Below are 17,500 nucleotides of genomic sequence, written 5' to 3'. Positions count from 1 at the left end.
ACAAAGCCAGACTGCTCGGCATGATGTAGGTGCTTTTTTTTTTTTTTGGTCATTGCTTGGCATGGAATCATTTTTTCTACTATGCACATTTTTCCTGTGGCAACAGTCACACCAGAGATAAAAGGGCTACGGTACTGCACGGTGAACGGGCGCCTCGGATTTATGAAACCGCTCTGGGTGCTGAACATTCGCCTTGGTGTGGCGACGTCAGACTGGGAGAAGCTTACCACAAAGGTGAAGGCCCGGGGTGACAGAGCCCTGTAGTCTGCCAGGCAGTCTCTTACACACACCTCCACCTGGGCCTCCTGCACCCGATGCCCAGTGGCGTCGTTCAGATGGCACACAATCCTGGGAAAAAGACACAGCTCACGACCTCTGCCCTGCTTTAGACGTACACGCCGCCGAGGTGTTACTACATCAGCAAGATTATTAAACATTTACTACTGCACATTCCAATACGCGTTTAGAAATCATTTCTAACAAAGCTTAATTATAATTATTACAGTGGTTGAGGGCAGCCAGCAACGAGAACCCGACCGGGTCGAGGTCCTACCTCTCAGCACTGACATACTCCTCTTCGATTGGGACGCACGGAACTTTCCCCAGCCTGACTCCCGACTGAATGTCTCGGAACTGCAGGCCCAGGTTCTCGCCGGTGATGGTGAGCCTGGTCCCCCCTTGCCGTGGTCCTGTCTCGGGAAACAGCTGGAACGACCGGAACCAGACAGAGGTCGGCATGAGAGTCAAGTCTGCCTTTAAATCCCAGCAAAAACGGGCAAGGTTTTGCCCAGAAGCGGACGACGGCGGCAAGTCTGACACGGATAAGATTTCGATATTCAGGTCACAGTTTTTTTTACCTGTCACGCAAAATCTTATCTGTCGTGCAAATCTGGGTCATCTCACACATTCATATCCGTTACCAACTTCCCATTTTAAATTAGGCAGTTAAATCAGGGCGTGTAACTCCTATAAAAACCCTGTAAAGCTGTAAGGAAACTTGCGTCCAGGACGTGGTGCCGGCCATGAACCGCCAAACACCCTCACCCTCCCGCCAGTCCCGCAATGTCTCGCGACACACACACACACACACACACACACACACACACACACACACACACACACACACCCTTTAATTGAAAGTTATTACCCACCCTCCTGCAAGTCTGCTCTGGAGCCTGCATGCGTCATGGTGGTAATGTAATGTGATTTATTTGGCTGGATTCTTCTCTAGAACAAGGACAGGTGTGGCGTGAAAAAAACAAATATGGTAACCGATGTGGGGAGGGATGGTGCAATCATCATGAGCCAATCACAGGCCATTTCCCCCACCCCACCCACCGTCGTCTCTGCGGCAGATGGAGATTTGAGACTTGCTCTAAACGGACTGGTCAGAATCGACCCTAAAGACACTTGCACAGCCCTCTGGCTTGTAGACCCAGACAGTTCGAAAGCAGGAAGAAGACCCGGAAGAGGACAGCGCATCCCAGCGGATCTCATTGGATCGCTCAGCTTGTCCAGGGGCACCAGAGTCAATCCAATTGTCGACTAAACATCACCGCGAGATATCGGGGCTCTGGAAAACCCGCCTACTCATGTCACTCTGTAACTGCACGTTAACCTATTCTACATGTCTTTTATTATGTTAAAAAAACAATTTATAATTTGTAATTAAATCAGCAGTGGAGAATAATGGATAAAAATATAACCTCCCAAAACCAGAGGGAGAACGCTGCACACACATTCTCCCCAAGGACCTTGTTAAATTAGACACAGTTAAATTAATCGCACTTTCATTATCAGCGCAGGGTAACGATACACTTCAGAATCACACGCAATTAATACGATTAAAGTGCACCGGAATGCGGCGCACCCGAGGCGGATTCCAGCGGCGGCCTGGTTTTGTTTGTCCTCCTCGCTCCACAGGGAGGCTGAGGGGAGGAGGGGCAGGAGGGGAGGAGGTGGGGGGCAAGAGGGGGGGCAGGAGGGGGCAGATTTTGAAACAAAAGCCAGGCGCAGACTAAAGGGAGAACGCCACGTCCCAGCGTATCTCACACATTCCGTCCACTCAGATGTCCACTCCATAAAACCACTTCCTGATGTGGGAGATGGATTTTCTCCGCCCCCCCCCCCCCCCCCAGTCTACATTCTGCCCTCCTGGACTCCTCTCTGCCTGATCCTCATTAGAGGGACGGTCTTTTATCTTGGCTGGAGCATGTCTGCGGCCGCGGGGGGCCGCGGGGGCCTCCCTTGCCCAACCGACCTCACGACACATCCTGTGTCTGCATCTGGAGATCTAGCAAATGCGCAAAGGAAAGGAGCACAGCAATGGTGCCACAGTAAAGGGAGACGAATGCAAGCCAAATCCTGGAAAATCATTCCAAAGAGCATTTGGCTGTTGCAGACGACACCATCCACACCGACTACGGGTTAGAACAGCACGACTGTGTATTCCAATAGTGCAAGCATGGCAAACCTTGCCCTGCCCAAAGATTTGCCATACCTTGCATTTTTAAAGGTTTTGTTAGGATGAAACAGTTATTTCCTAATGCTTTGGTGACATTCTGCAACACTCAGCTCTGTGTTCTTCAAATTGCCTTCGTTAATTTATAGAGTTAGTACGTAGAGGATTTTTTCTATAAAACAACGTGACAGTTTTCTTTTTCCGAAGTTTCATTAAAAGTACACATTCAATAACTTTTGAGCATCTCTGAGAATTGTCTGGCAGAAACGCGCACAATGCAAAACTGACAGTTGGTATGAAGAATGTGTGTGCAGCAATTATAGCTGCCAAGGGTGGGGGGTGGGGGGTTTGCGTGTGTTTAATTAATTGTTTGGTCATTGTTTAATTAATTGTTTAATAGTCGGGGGGGGGTTTCAAGCCATTGTTACAAATACTTCCATGTGTGACTTTGTTCTCGTCACAATAAACTCGGTCAGGCTTTAAAGTGTTAACATTCAGCGCAGATGAGCGTTTTAGTGTCCTGCTTTTGTAAACGTGCCGAGGCGTTAGTCCCCGGCGAGATCCGGACCCCCTCGCACTGGCTTTCTCTCCCCGACAGGGATCCAAACGGCGTCAAAAGTGCGACGCGGCAGCCTCCAGAACAGCGATCTCTGAGAAGACGTTTCAATTCTAATTTTTTTCTATTGTAGCCTATTTAAATATGCATATATGCTTCGTCAATAAAGTCATACATTAGTCATCCATTAAATCATACATTACATAAATCTCATACATTAGTCAAGAATTGAAATGAGGTGTTTATGCTACATTTGCTGCTCTGATGTTTGTCGCACGGAATCCCCAAAAGAAAAGCAGAGGTAACAGAGCACACTACGGGCCTGACGCTGCCGCACGACGCGTGCGCACGAGGGCACAGTGCTTTTCCTGGGGAAGGAGCACGCACTGATGGAGAACGTCACAATAAATGCCCGCTTAGCGAAATCATTTTGCGGCGATGGTCCCCAAAGCTTTGAGAGCTGGTGCGCGTGATTCTGTCTCCTCCTGCCTGCGCAGAGGAATATTTAGCAGCCATCACATTTAGAAGCCAAATGGCCTCAGCTGGGACTTTCTGCTTTATCCCACTTTCACTGTGTTGTATCGTGGAGTTGTGGTGTTTCCTTATTTCTCTGTAGAAGCTGCTTCTACAGAACCAATCAGGCTCCTACAGATTACAGAATAAAAAGCTACCTTAAACACACACACACACACACACACACACAAGAGAGAGGTGGAGCAGGCTGTAATTGGTTTCAGAGGGGTAATTTTTGCATGGAGCTTTGTGTTTGTCCATCGCGCACTCAGTAGGTTGGGAGGGGCACCAGCAGAGACGCCAGCCCAGCGCACGCTACGGCTGAGTTTCACAGAGTTCACTCATAGCAACTGTCAACAAGCTGCCAGAAGAGAAGACAGATACCCAGCACACCTTTCACCAAGCTTCTCTCCTTAAAGTGGGGGGAACATGAGGAGTGTGTTTAACACACTTTAGTGTCAGAAGTGATCAAGGCTTCCGTCCACTGACAGGGTCAAGGAGGGAGTGGGGAGAAGGGTAACAGAAGGTGGTGTTTGGTGGCGTTTGTTGTTGGTGGTGATGGTGGTGGCGCGGTAGTGGTGGAGGCAGAGGCGGAGTAATGTTGGTGGAGGTGGTGGAGTGGTGGTGGTGGTGGAGTACTGGTGGTGGTGGAGGTGGTGGAGGTGGTGGTGGTGGTGGTGGAGTACTGGTGTTGGTGGAGGTGGTGGAGGTGATGGTGGTGGTGGTGGAGTACTGGTGTTGGTGGAGGTGGTGGAGGTGATGGTGGTGGTGGAGTACTGGTGTTGGTGGAGGTGGTGGAGGTGATGGTGGTGGTGGTGGTGGTGGTGGTGGAGTACTGGTGTTGGTGGAGGTGGTGGAGGTGATGGTGGTGGTGGTGGAGTACTGGTGTTGGTGGAGGTGGTGGAGGTGATGGTGGTGGTGGTGGTGGTGGTGGAGTACTGGTGTTGGTGGAGGTGGTGGAGGTGATGGTGGTGGTGGTGGAGGTGGTGGAGTACTGGTGTTGGTGGAGGTGGTGGAGGTGATGGTGGTGGTGGTGGAGTACTGGTGTTGGTGGAGGTGGTGGAGGTGATGGTGGTGGTGGTGGAGTACTGGTGTTGGTGGAGGTGGTGGAGGTGATGGTGGTGGTGGTGGTGGAGTACTGGTGTTGGTGGAGGTGGTGGAGGTGATGGTGGTGGTGGTGGAGTACTGGTGTTGGTGGAGGTGGTGGAGGTGATGATGGTGGTGGTGGTGGTGGTGGAGTACTGGTGTTGGTGGTGGTGGTGGAGGTGATGATGGTGGTGGTGGTGGTGGTGGAGTACTGGTGTTGGTGGAGGTGGTGGAGGTGATGGTGGTGGTGGTGGAGGTGGTGGAGGTGATGGTGGTGGTGGAGTACTGGTGTTGGTGGAGGTGGTGGAGGTGATGGTGGTGGTGGTGGAGGTGGTGGAGTACTGGTGGTGGTGGTGCAGTACTGGTGGTAGAGGTGGTGGAGTACTGCTGGTGGTTGAGTACTGCTGGTGGTGGTGGTGGAGTACTGGTGGTGGTGGGACGCCCAAGTTGTGCTGTAATATTCGTCTAATTAAATGGACCAAACACAGCGTACACAGACCAAGCTGCAGCTGTACAGGGAACAGTATGGAGAGGTATGTTGAGAGGTCAAGGGTCACGGAGAACCTTAGGGAAGACGCCCGTCTCATGCACACGCACGCACGGGCACGCGCAATCTCACGGTCAAACAGACAAACAGATGCACGCCATCTGAATATTAAGCATGTCTCTCATTAGTTCTGAACAGAAGGACAGGTGAAAGCTTGGTTAAGGCTGAGGAAAGTTGGTAAGCCCCTCGGAGTTCGCCGTGTTAGCTGAGGCTCGGAACACAAGGCAATGAAACAGCCGTAAAGAGAATTCAATTACTTATTATACTCGCAGGTCAGCGAGAGAGAGAGAGTGGAAGAGAAGAAGAGAGAGCCAGACGGAGAGAGAGAGAGAGAAAATAAGAAATCCCAGTTAAATATTCTATTCCAAATGAAATTAGAAGTTTATTCTGCAACCAATATACTGAGGCAGAGAGCACTCCGACAGGCAGAGAGCCAGTGAATACTTATTAAAGAAGAAAGGGCAGACCATGCAAAGAACAGAAGGAGTCAAGGGTGAGAGGCTTACTTTATACAGTGGGGAACGCTGCTGTAACTATTTTAATGCGCATTCATATTAATAACAGTGGATTACAATGCGATGCAGATATCTATAACCCACAGTGCACCACAGAACAAGGTCACAGGTCAGGTTTGGGTCGAGTGTGCGCCACTTTGCTCAGACCGTTGCTCACTCAGATCTTCTTTCCCATTCTTTAGTCATGCCTGGCCTACTGCCAGTAAGCCCCGCCTTGCCCACGGGTGAAATGGCCTGACCTCGGCCCTGTAGGCGCGGCCAAACGCTCGCCCCGGACCCCAGGCCTCGGCTGAGCGCCGGCGTCCTCCGTCCTATCCCATCTCCCTCTATTGCGGCTCTCAGGCGCATTCGTAGGGAGATAAGTAGGGTAAGAGACAGGCGCACGCTAACAGATTAGCCTCTATGCCGCTGCCAATTACCCGGTATCGGGAGCTTATCGCTCGCAGAGACCATGCTGCTCCCCTGTGCCTGCAGGCAGCCAAGGACTGGCACAGCTGCACGTCAGAGTCGGTCCTGCTCAGCGCGGTAACGAACACACGCCTGAGACGCTTGATGTCCGGACAGAAAAGTTCCTTCAAACACAGACCGAAGACCCGTCTATTTGTGCAATATTTAAATGACCACTGACTCTGCTCCTGTGTTGATTAAGTGAAACTACTACTTATTGTAGGGTATTGATTGCACTGATGTTGACTAACTCTAGTTTATTGCACGGATTGTCTGAGATAGAGCTTGTGTGTTTTGCTCTTCTAGTCAACAGCAGTGATCCCTGTATTTCTACAATATTCTAGTTCATTGGTATGTTAAACTCGAACCTACTGTACTGGACTAGGATGTATTTTGTGAGGAACTGACAAAGCACTTGTGTAAGTCGCTCTGGATACGAGCATCTGCTAAATGCCGTAAATGTACATGTACATGTAAATGATACCAAAGTAGAGGACTGGACTTAATCTTGAGGGTGAGACCTGTTAGTGCGTCTTATGTGTGAGGTTACGTGTGTGAAAGTTGACATAAAACGCAGTGCCAGGCAGGATCGTGACGATGGTGAGACCTCGAGGTCTCACATGAGACATTCGGTAAAGATAAGATGACTCAAAGGCACTAAAGCTCCATTTGAATCCACTGTGACTTAGTAATGCTTTCGAAAACTCACACAGTCTGCAAGACGAGGCCTGAGGTCAGGGCACAGCGTGCCGAACTCCCGTTAGCTAAACGGACCTACGGAACCTTTCCTCCCCGTTGAGGATTCTGAACGTGACATTTCAGAAGTCTCACCTTGGTGATTTTGGGGTGTGTACACCGACTGTTGCCGGTGCTCGGGTGCATCCAGGCGCTCTCCAGGGGAGCGCACTCCTGTCTGAGCGAGCACTTCTTCTCCTGCACACACCAACCGCAGTCGAAGCGCGGGTCCGCCTTCAGACACATGCCGCAGCTGTCCCGCAGGGCGTAGCATTTATACAGGTGAGCTGCAGACGGAGGCAGGAGTGTGAGTGGCCGGACGATCGCAGCACAGGTTGACACACACACACACACACACACACACCCAAAGAACAACACACGTCCGTGTTTAACTAGGAAAAGGATTCATTGCGGCGTTGGAAGCGATTACGGCGGGTAAGAGGCAGGCTTCAAACGACGTGAGGGAAGTGGACAGTCAGAAGCTATGACAGGAAACGCTGGAGTGGGGCCACTGCTCGGGTTTACCGAGAGAGAAGTAAAAGAATGCCAACGTGCCGCTTAAAGGACCGATGAGGCGTGAAACTTTTTCGGGCGGAAAAAGAAACAGTTTCTCGAGCGCGGCCGACGTGTTTTTTTGTGTGTTTGTTTTTTTTTTTTTTTAAGGCGTGCGAAAGACTGGAAATGCATCTTGATTTCTACTAGGATGCTGGAGGCACGGGCTTTTCACGCCTCCAGGAGAGGGGGCAGGAGAGGGGGTCTCTCCCGAGACTCCGCTCGTCGGGCTCAGGCAGGGAGTGGGCGCGCAGCGCAGCCCAGGGACTTCAAAGGAGACACCGTATCCATCCGCCGCAGACTAGCCACTAATCTGATTAGCGATGGCTAAGCTTAAAAAGTAGCGCTGGGCTAATTAAACTGAACCAAATGAATGATTTAATTACATTAACATTTCCGCTTTACACCAGGGCAAAGCCCGTGTTTTTCTAAGGCAGTCTGGCAAAGATGGATAAATCTGGCCTGGAACAGAAAAGGCCCTGCAAGTTGTCGGCTTCCGTTCTGTGCAGCGCTCGAATTTGCGTTTGAATACAGCGACGCCTGCACCGAAATACCACACGCATCACAGGAAGCTGAAATAGAAACAGCGAGGTGATGTGGTTTAAGCCGCCGGAACTGCTCTGGAACTGGTATGAAACGCTACTGAGCTTTCTCTTCTCCCCGAGCTGAATCGTAATGCTCCGGGACGCTCACACTCCGCGGCAGCGTCAGACAGCTGCTCCCCTTGCTTTGCTACAGTACGCTGATGGCCACCACAGAAGAGCGCTAGCTTCTTCTTTCTTCTTTTACAGGGAGCGAGTCATCCACTGACATTATCATTTTATGGCCACGTTTGTTAATTGTGTGTCGTCAGACTGGCTGCCCTGAAATTCTATCAGAATTGATTTTCGGTTTTCCTCTCGTCTCTCCCTACGTCAGCGCGGCCGTTCCAAACGGCGAAGGCTGTATTAGGATTTATGTCTAATGGAAACATTCTCTAAACAAACATAAAAGTTCACCAAGGAAGGCGTGACGGCGCTGTGAATTTTTCCATTTTTAAAAAGGAGATTTATCTGGGTTTTTTGAAAGCATAAAAGGAGGTCTCGCTGGAACGGTCGGAAGGGATCTACAGAGAAGCGAGTTTTTTCAGAACTACCGAGCAGTCAGCACTACTGCTTAGAGGTGATGAGAAACAAGTTTCTCTACTTCTGAGCAGAGGGAAAATAAAGCACCTGTTCTGCTTCAGAGGATGTTGGCTTATGTTGTATCCAGCAGTCGGTGTTTGGCTTTTTTTTAAAAAAACAAAAAACCAAAATGCATTTGATTCGAAATCTGTAATGCCATGAGGGGTTTATTTTTGTCCGGGGAGGGAATGCTAGACAGATGTGTAGCATCAGCATCGTCACTAAAGCAACAACGTGATCAAGGAGCTACGGAGACGTTGGCATCGCGATGCTACTGGCTGTGGAAATACAACCATGGACACCTACAAACCGAACGGTGGGCGCAGATTTGCGGAGACCGATTTATGACACTTCCGCGGAATTCCGCTTTCGTGCCGAAATCCGGAGCCCGGTCCAAGCCTTTACCGTCACCGTGGCGAGTGCCTCCGGGATCAGAGGACCAGGACGAAACGGGGCGAGATTGAAGTGTGGAAGGCGAGGAAGAGTGGGGGATGAGGAGGAGGTCGATGTGGTCTCGGGAGAGACTGCTATCCCTTAGAATGTGAGGAAAGGGGGAACGGAGTGCAGGAGGTGTTTTAAAGGAATACCTTTCATTCTGTAAGGGTTGTCGATGACGAAGTCCCCATTCCACACCACAGACAGGTCCACGGGAAGGTCCCCAATGTCACTGCCTTCATAGTCATACTGCAAAGAGAGGACACGCTTAGTACCGGACACTCTCTCTTCCTGACGACGCACGCTATGAAAACCTTAGACGTGAATTTAAGAATGGATGCGAAAACAGAGAAAATGTACTTAGACTTCAGAGGGTGAACTGTGAGGAATAAAGAATGACGCGGTGAAAACGTGAGTTTTGCTTAACAGTCTGTACAGTGCACTGACTCAACTAACGCAGGCCATCATCATCCATTCCAAAACTGTAGTATGGGAGGTAAAATAAAACAGTGACCAAAACGCACACAGGGATCAAGTCAAATCCTCAGACCGCAGCTCAGTACACAGGAAGCCAAGCGCGGCTCGGTCGGGTGAACCCGTGGCAGGCGGGCCGGCATGGCACCACTTCCTCTCCCTTCTGAGCGTCTCCGGGCCGGAACTTCTGCACGCTCCGGGCCATGAATGAAACATGCTGGCTCAGTTCCAGCGCTCCATGCAAATCTTGCCGTCCGAGCACGGAAGAAGGCGGGGAGAGCGCGGATAGAGCACTCCTCGTGTGGCCATTCCCAGCACACGCCCAGGGGGGGCGGGGGGTCTCTGTGCCCTGACACACTGCAGACCCTCACAGAGTCTCCCAGCCCTGCAGGGCCCTGCCCACCACTCACGGCCTCGCTTGGATCCCCAAAAACAACACACCTGGCAGCATCCTGCTGCTCTCGTACATCCAGGACGCACGTACACATGAACACACACACACACACACGTGAACACACACACACACACACACACACACACCATGCACCCACACAACACGCGCACACACACACGTGAACACACACAAACAGACATGCACATCCACACACCCGTGTGTATACATACACACGCACATACACACGCACGCCCACAAATGCACACAAAGATACGTGTGCGCGCGCACGCACACACACACGCACACACACACACACACACACAAAGTGACATACACAGCAAAAATCAGTTTTCATACCTAAACAAAATTGTGTCAGTACTACAATTGGCAATTTTATCTGTAATGAGTAGAATCCATTTTTATTCAACATTTCCATGGCATAGTATAACACAGTACTTAAACAGTAACACTGCCGTTATCTGCCAGGACTTGGGCAGGGCTGAAACCACTGAGACACCAGGCTAGTGCTCCGAGCCAGGAGCGCATACACGCACACACACACACACACACACACTATATATATATATTGTGTGTGTGTGTGTGTGTGTGTGTGTGTGACACACACCCTCTGACGTCTAAGGGCATATAGACACAGAGTCACAGAGTGAGAGAGGGGGAGGGAGAGAGAGAGAGAGAGAGAGAGAGAGAGAGAGAAAGAGAAAGGAGAGATGAGGGTTAGATCTAAAAAATCTAAATTACGGAGTGGAAGCCATTAATTTACACATGAAATAAGTGCAGAATTTAGGCGTGAAGAGTGATGCCGAACAGTAAGTGAAATTGGCATTTCCAATTTGTTCTCTGACACGTCTCATTTGGGCCCTGCCGTCTCCTCCCACACACACACACACACACACACACACACACACACACACACACACGGGCACACCCTTACATACACGCATGCACGCACACACACGGGCACACCCTTACATACACGCATGCACGCACACACACACACACACGCACACACACTCACACACACACACAGGGCTTGGACGGTGAGAAGTGAGGCTACTGACTAGTGCTTATTACCAGCCGTGGTCATATCTCGTACACATGCACACTCAACAGTACTGCAAGATCAGGACCTTCCCAGTGCTGCTTTGTGTGTGTGTGTGTGTGTGTGTGTGTGTGTGTTCACATTATGATTCTGAAGAGTCAGAATATAAATGAAATTAAACAATTTATGTAAACGAGATGTCAATTCCTTCTCCCAAAGCACAGCGCTGTAATTTCACGCCATCCTCTAAACAGAAAACATATGACTTTGGCACAAACACATGCATGCGCGTACACTCACAGATGCACGTGTACATGCTCACACAGTAAGCGGAGACGTGAGCTCACACACTTGCCCAGCCCGTGGCTTTTGCCTGGTGTCCAGCTCCGTTACACGTTAAAGGGCTGGTTTAGTGGTTCAGCTGAACTGCCCACACAGTTACAGCACTCTCACAAAAGCCCCTCTGTCCCCAACACAAAGATGATTTATTCATACAACCATTAAAATGCCTTTGACATTACTCCACACGCACACACACAAACGCACACGTGCACACACACCTCGGCAGGATAATTACCTCACGGGCTCCCTAAACTCTTGGGGAAGCCCGTGAGACTGGGGTCATGTGACCTCTAAAACAGCAAAAGGCCAGAAACCCACTGAGGGAGACATTGTTCTGTAGGTCATGTGACTTGCATCATTTACACATATGATGGGAGAAGTCTGGAGTGCCTCCAGCACACATGCAGGGTGGTGAAGATGCAGAGAGAGGGGGAAGACAGAGACCCTCGGACGCGCTGGGGTCAGTTCCTCCTGTACTTGAGAACAGATGAATAATAACACTCATTATTGGCCCCTGGTCGTCATGGAGACATGGCAGAGGGTAATTAATTGCTCACACGAGCACGGGGAGCCCAAGAGGCCAAGTGAGGCTTCAAACACAAGGTGAGGAGAAACATGTCCATGACCTAATTAAGAATAAGCATGATCCGGCACATTGTCACACACACACACACACACACACACGAACAAACACATACATGAACACACGCACATGCACACATTCGCTTGCTCACTCTTAAGTGCTGACCTAATACAGCAAGAGACATATTGAAATGTCGAGGCTCACGGCATTCTCTCTCTCTCTCAGCAACATCATATACACACCCCCCCCCCCGCCCACCCCAAACTCCGCCCCCACCTAGAAATCCCCGGGAAAACGGTGGCACGTCAAACCCAACTGCAGCGTGATTGAATACCTCATCAGAAATACAGTGGCCAATCCCTACGCCCACGCTTGCTGCTATTTATCATAACGTGTCGTCACTCTCAAGCAGGTACACGGCACCCGATGCGCGACAGCTTAGAGCCTGTGATAAACCGTCTGGCGGGGTGTGAGGGCTTGTGGAGAGAGCTGCTCCCGCGCACGAGGACGCGGACGGCCTGAGCTCGCCTTCCCGCCACAACGGAGGAGCCCGGCACCGAACGCCGTATGCTAATTTGCAATGGAAATCTCCTCTCGCGGCCCCGGATAATTGGCAGAGAGGAAAATCGGGGGAAAGTTGGAAGGAGCCCCACGAAGACGCGGCGCCTCATCAGTCCTGCCGTTCCACCTGCATGCCAGAGAATACATAATTACCCTTGCAAGGGGTATAAAGAACGGGCGCCAAAAATAGAGCGGAGCGGGCGTGCGTCTCCTCGGCTCGGCCCGGCCCGCGCGCGCTCCGCCGGCACCGGCCCATAGATCAGGGCTGCGTCGGGGACGCGAGGGGAGGTATGAGATCCCAGGGCCGCAGGCTGGAAAGTGCCGATGTTAACAAAACAGCCCAGCAGATGGAGTGTGGGGGGGATGGTGGAGGCTGGGAATTAAAAAAAAGAGCGCCTTTGTGTGGGTCACCCGCACGTAATTAGTCATTCTGAAAGGATACCTGTACAGTGGGGTAAAAAAATAACACATCAGCACGCACGTACACACACCCCTCCACACGATGCACACATACATACATAAATATCGTCCCTGCACACACAGACACTACATGGTAAAAGCAGGACCTTGTGTGTGTGTATTTTTAATCAAATAAACATTACATCACTTTCATTATACCCAGCATATACATGGTATTCTTACGTTCAGTTATAACTGAAAATTGACTATTCCCTACAAGCTAAAAACCCAGTCCCACACACTCATAGAGAAACACTGGTGGACATTACCATTTGCTGAAAACGGGGGTCTGTTCAACATGGACCAAATCAAGGTCGTGGTGGAAGGTTCACCCCCTGTTCAGCTACGTGGTGTGCTCCTCGTGGGCCCTCTGTGGACGGTGTGCCCAGCGGGGGCGCACGGTTAACCCCACCGCATGACGGCAGCAGATCTCCCAACCTCCTGTCCCACGGCAGGAGAAAACAGGCCAGGCTGCTGTGCCCCCCACCCCCCGCTCCGCCCACTCCAGTTTCCCAGACTCAGGGAGCGAGGTCTGGGCTGAGTCCGGACCGAGCTGTCTCTCTCTTACATTGCTGCAATTCATCATCATTTTATCTGCGACGGCTTTTAATTGGATCCTATCAAACTCTCCCGATAGTCCTCATTCCGCCGCGTAAATCGGCAGACGCTGCCGAGAAGATTCTGGATGAGATTTTTCTTCCTTCGCCCCTTGTCCCCACTTCCATCACTGCATGCTTCCTCCCTCTCTCTCTCACACACACACACACACACACACACACACACACACACACACACACACACACACACACACACACACACACACACGCGCGCGCGCGCGCGCACACACAACTGCAGAGCTGGCTGAGGAGTGGATGAGCAGTCATTTATCTGAGCAGAAGGTAATGTTGTAAGCTATGGGTGATATTATCACGCTGTCCTGTTCATCCCTTGGGTCCTCTTCTAAAGCACTCAGACAGAGCCTGAGTGATTTGGGGACCCTTCACATCACTTTTTCTTTGTTTTTCCTCTGTCAACTCTCTTCCACTCTCTCTCCATCATACACCTGCATCGCACGCACATCAAAGACCAACATACACTGTGGGTAAAGTTTCATATGCAGTTATTGACACCGGCATTTGGCAGTATCAACATACAGCCAGCAAGACAGATTAAATAAACCATTTATTGCAGAGACCAAAAAAAACCCCACCCAATTTTCTTTGACTACTGCGAGTCTGTGAAAGAATCAAATCTTCATGCTGCACACAGTGAAGATCTTGTGTTCTGTTTAGCTGGGAATGAATGAATGTTCACAAAAAAACAAGTCAGTGACCCAAATCACATACATACGCGCTTACATGAGAGTGCACCCCTGTGCACGCGTGTGCACACGAAGACAGAAGACACAAAGGCACACACACGCACAGGCGCACACACACTTCCCCTGTGTTGACTGGCTAATACACTCCGTGATGCACTGACACTTCTCCAGGCTCTGTTCTGCACTTGGCTCTGTGTCTCCTGTTTACTCAATCGATGCTCTCTGCACTACCTGCCTTCTCCTGCCTCCCGGCACACGCCCGCGTTTCATTAACTCATCGTCTTAAGATGGCGAGAGGAAAGATCAAATCAATCAGTCTCGGGCAAACACAATCAGCCACCTTCACCTAATCATACTCCTGCTATCTCCTTCTCTCCACAGACCAGAGAGCAGCTGGCAGCCGCCACCATACGACTCCTTGGTTACTATAGTTACTAATTAGTCTTTATTTCTTCTATGGGGAAAAAAAAAACCTACTGCTGAAAATGACACCACCTGTCCTTATTTCACCTGAGGTACTGTGGCGCAAACATCTGCGGTAACACTCTGTGTTACGGCAATGGGATCGTCGGAGCCAGCCCTCCTATTCAAGACTCAGACAAACGGGGGTCTCTGCACGGCAAAGTGTGCTGAAAGGCTTAGGAAGGTGATTTATGTCCGACCCGTGGATTTCGACGTCAGAAGTGGAGTCCATAATGGGAAAACGACAAAGGCTTCAATGCGGGATTGGTGGGGCGGTCCAGAGACGAACCCAGACTGGTGCCATTAACAAACTCCGCGACTGCCTGACATGCTAAAACAATGGCGGCGCCTCTTTCTCCAGGCCCGTGGGCTGTCAATCTGCGGATCGCCAACGCTCCCATTAATGGAATTCTCACACAGGGCTCCGCCGCGTTCGCCGCTGAAAACCGCAGACGCTAAGTAAGTCGTAATTGCCAGCATCTAATGGCATAATTGCTGCGTGGATATTAACACGGATGTAATTGCCAGTTTTCATTAGGAGTGACGGAGCGTCTCTGCCAGGCCAGTGGCACGGGCTGGGCCCGTCGGGCACGGAGGGCGCTAGCTGATGCAGGAATCGACAGGCGTGCTCCTGAATCGTTCCGACAGAGGTCTCGCCGAGCAGGGCAGGCGACGTTAGGAGTTTGACTTGGGGTTAAGAAGGCCCTGAATGAGACCAGGATGAAGTTCTGAACCTGTAGCTTTATTAGGGGCATTATAAAGCAGCGTGCGCTCTCGGGACATGGCACGATGCAGTGGCAGAGGGATGAGGCTACACTTAAGTGACAGGCTTATTTTCGGGGGTTTTTTGTTCGTTGGGTTTTTTTTTTTGTGGGGTTGTTTTGGCTGATGGTTCCTTCTGGCTGAGTTGAAGGACTCGCACTGCATTACCAAGGAGACAAAAAAACAAACAAAAAAAAAAAAAACACATCATTGCTCCGAAATCGAGCGAGCTTCTTTAGCGCTCCACCGCTCTCTTAGCTGAGTAATTAGCTTTCTGTCAGGTGACATGTCACTGAGACTGGGCTAGAGAGAGAGAGAGAGAGAGACAAACATAGAGGAAATCATGAGACAGAGAGAGAGAGAAACAGAGGAATCACTAGTGAGCATGAGGAGTGATACGCCACACTGAAACACGCGTGCTTTACTTCCCCCATTAATGACTGCCAAAGTGACAGTCAGTTAAAAAGATCACACCATACATTTCATAAGAGCGCATCTCCGCTACCCGGATCGACTTCAGAGCCTGATGGGAGTTCTGATAAACGGCCAGCCGGGCTAATATGGCTTAGTGTTGACTAGCAGAAAAATAACAACAGAAGAGACTAAAGAGGTGTCACAACAAACGGTGGGCCGCCGGGAGCTCGTGCGCCCCTCGGCCCATAACGCCGTCTTAAACGACTGCTTCCCTCTTTAATCTGCTCTTTGCAAATCCATCCGTGAAAGGAGATGTCTACGAAAACACTGATCTTTCAACATCCTGTCGCGAGCTCGCGCCCGTCAGTATATGCAAGGCGTCCGGAGCCCTGCCACAGGTCTGGACTGCCTTTGGAAAAACCATAAACAGACATGCCACATCCGAAAACAGTTCTCCAAAACGCCTCTTGTAAACTGCTTTCACTGGCCTCTTACAGAGGCACGTCGGCTCGCGGCTCACGGACGGATTTGATAGGACGGCGGGGCATACTCACCAGGGTCTTCTGGCACTGTATGCTGGTACTGTTGAAGCGCAAGGCCGTAACACTGTGCTCTTTGCCCTGGATGTAGAAGATGCACTCGTAGTTCCTCTGGCCCGACTGCGGCTGCGGAAGATTCCGGGCCAGCAGTGTGATCGGCTTCATTACGCCCACCGGGATGTAGATCTGCGTGGAGGGCAGGATTTGGGGGCACTCCTGTAAGGAAAAGCAACAACAACAAAAAAACAAACAAACACGTGAGTGGTGAGAGCACATGGAACCGTCCTGGCACTCATGCTTCGTCGCTCCACCCCCTGCGAAGGGAGCACGGGTAGTGTGCCGAGGTTCCTCCGCGCTCGGGCATGCGCAACGGTTCGCTTACTTGGTTCTTTATTGTTTTGTTTGCTCCGTTAAGCAAAAGCGCGGCAGCGATGGAGGACAGATATTCAGTGGGCGTCGTCCAGAAGCCAACGCTGCTGTGCAAACAGCGTCCTCGCCAACCGAGACTGCTCTCCGCCCGGGTAAAGCGGAGGACGCAGAAGGACTGTGGGATGCTACCACCCCCGTTGTCATGCCAACAAGTGAGAAATCAGGGCATGGAGCAAGATGGAATTAAGCTTTGGTTTTCCGGGAGTTTATTTATTTATTTATTCAAATTCCAAGGTATTCCCTGCAAAAGTCCTTACAGAGTTTTCTGATCTTGTTTCATAACATTTGTTTAAACGTATTCTGCAGAGCCTAAAAGTGGACTTTGATGTCTGTCCATGTTTAAATGAATTTAAATGGGTTTTGTATGATGTTTTCTGTTGTGTTTCTATGTGGGAACTGTTTGGTACATGTGCTGATCTTATCTTGACCCTCCTATAAAAGAGATTCTAACATGAGTTTTCCTTTCCTGGTTAAATAAAAGGCAATAATATCCTTGGAACATCAGGATCTTATCCTAACACCAGAATTAATCCAATGTCAGGTAGTTCAGAAGATGGCGGTCAAACTAACATTATCGTGATTATCTCTTCCAGCTAATCCCACACACTACGCGTTAGTTGGATCCGGCCTGACTGAGTGTGTCGACACATCGGCAAACACACACTCCCTAGCACCTGCATAACCATGTCA

The 17,500-nt window shown here is 50.5% G+C and overlaps 1 protein-coding gene across 3 annotated transcripts in view; it reads right to left on the bottom strand.

Annotated features, from left to right (window-relative positions):
- The window catches only part of plxna1a (plexin A1a), a 155,053-nt gene that overhangs the window by 34,186 nt on the left and 103,367 nt on the right, over positions 1 to 17,500 (bottom strand). For all 3 annotated transcript variants that reach the window (XM_035521223.1, XM_035521222.1, XM_035521224.1), the window contains exons 10-14: positions 16,397 to 16,597; positions 9,163 to 9,259; positions 6,957 to 7,147; positions 554 to 705; positions 228 to 348 (exon numbers count right to left, since the gene is read on the bottom strand). In XM_035521223.1, the coding sequence (XP_035377116.1) occupies positions 228 to 348; positions 554 to 705; positions 6,957 to 7,147; positions 9,163 to 9,259; positions 16,397 to 16,597 (762 nt within the window). The remainder of the gene's footprint in view (positions 1 to 227; positions 349 to 553; positions 706 to 6,956; positions 7,148 to 9,162; positions 9,260 to 16,396; positions 16,598 to 17,500) is intronic.

The sequence above is a fragment of the Electrophorus electricus genome, chromosome 22, assembly GCF_013358815.1.
Source record: "Electrophorus electricus isolate fEleEle1 chromosome 22, fEleEle1.pri, whole genome shotgun sequence".
NCBI classification, from domain to species: Eukaryota; Metazoa; Chordata; class Actinopteri; order Gymnotiformes; family Gymnotidae; genus Electrophorus; species Electrophorus electricus.
The sequence above is the reverse complement of the archived record's forward strand: the minus strand, read 5'-3'. Positions and strand labels throughout refer to the sequence as shown.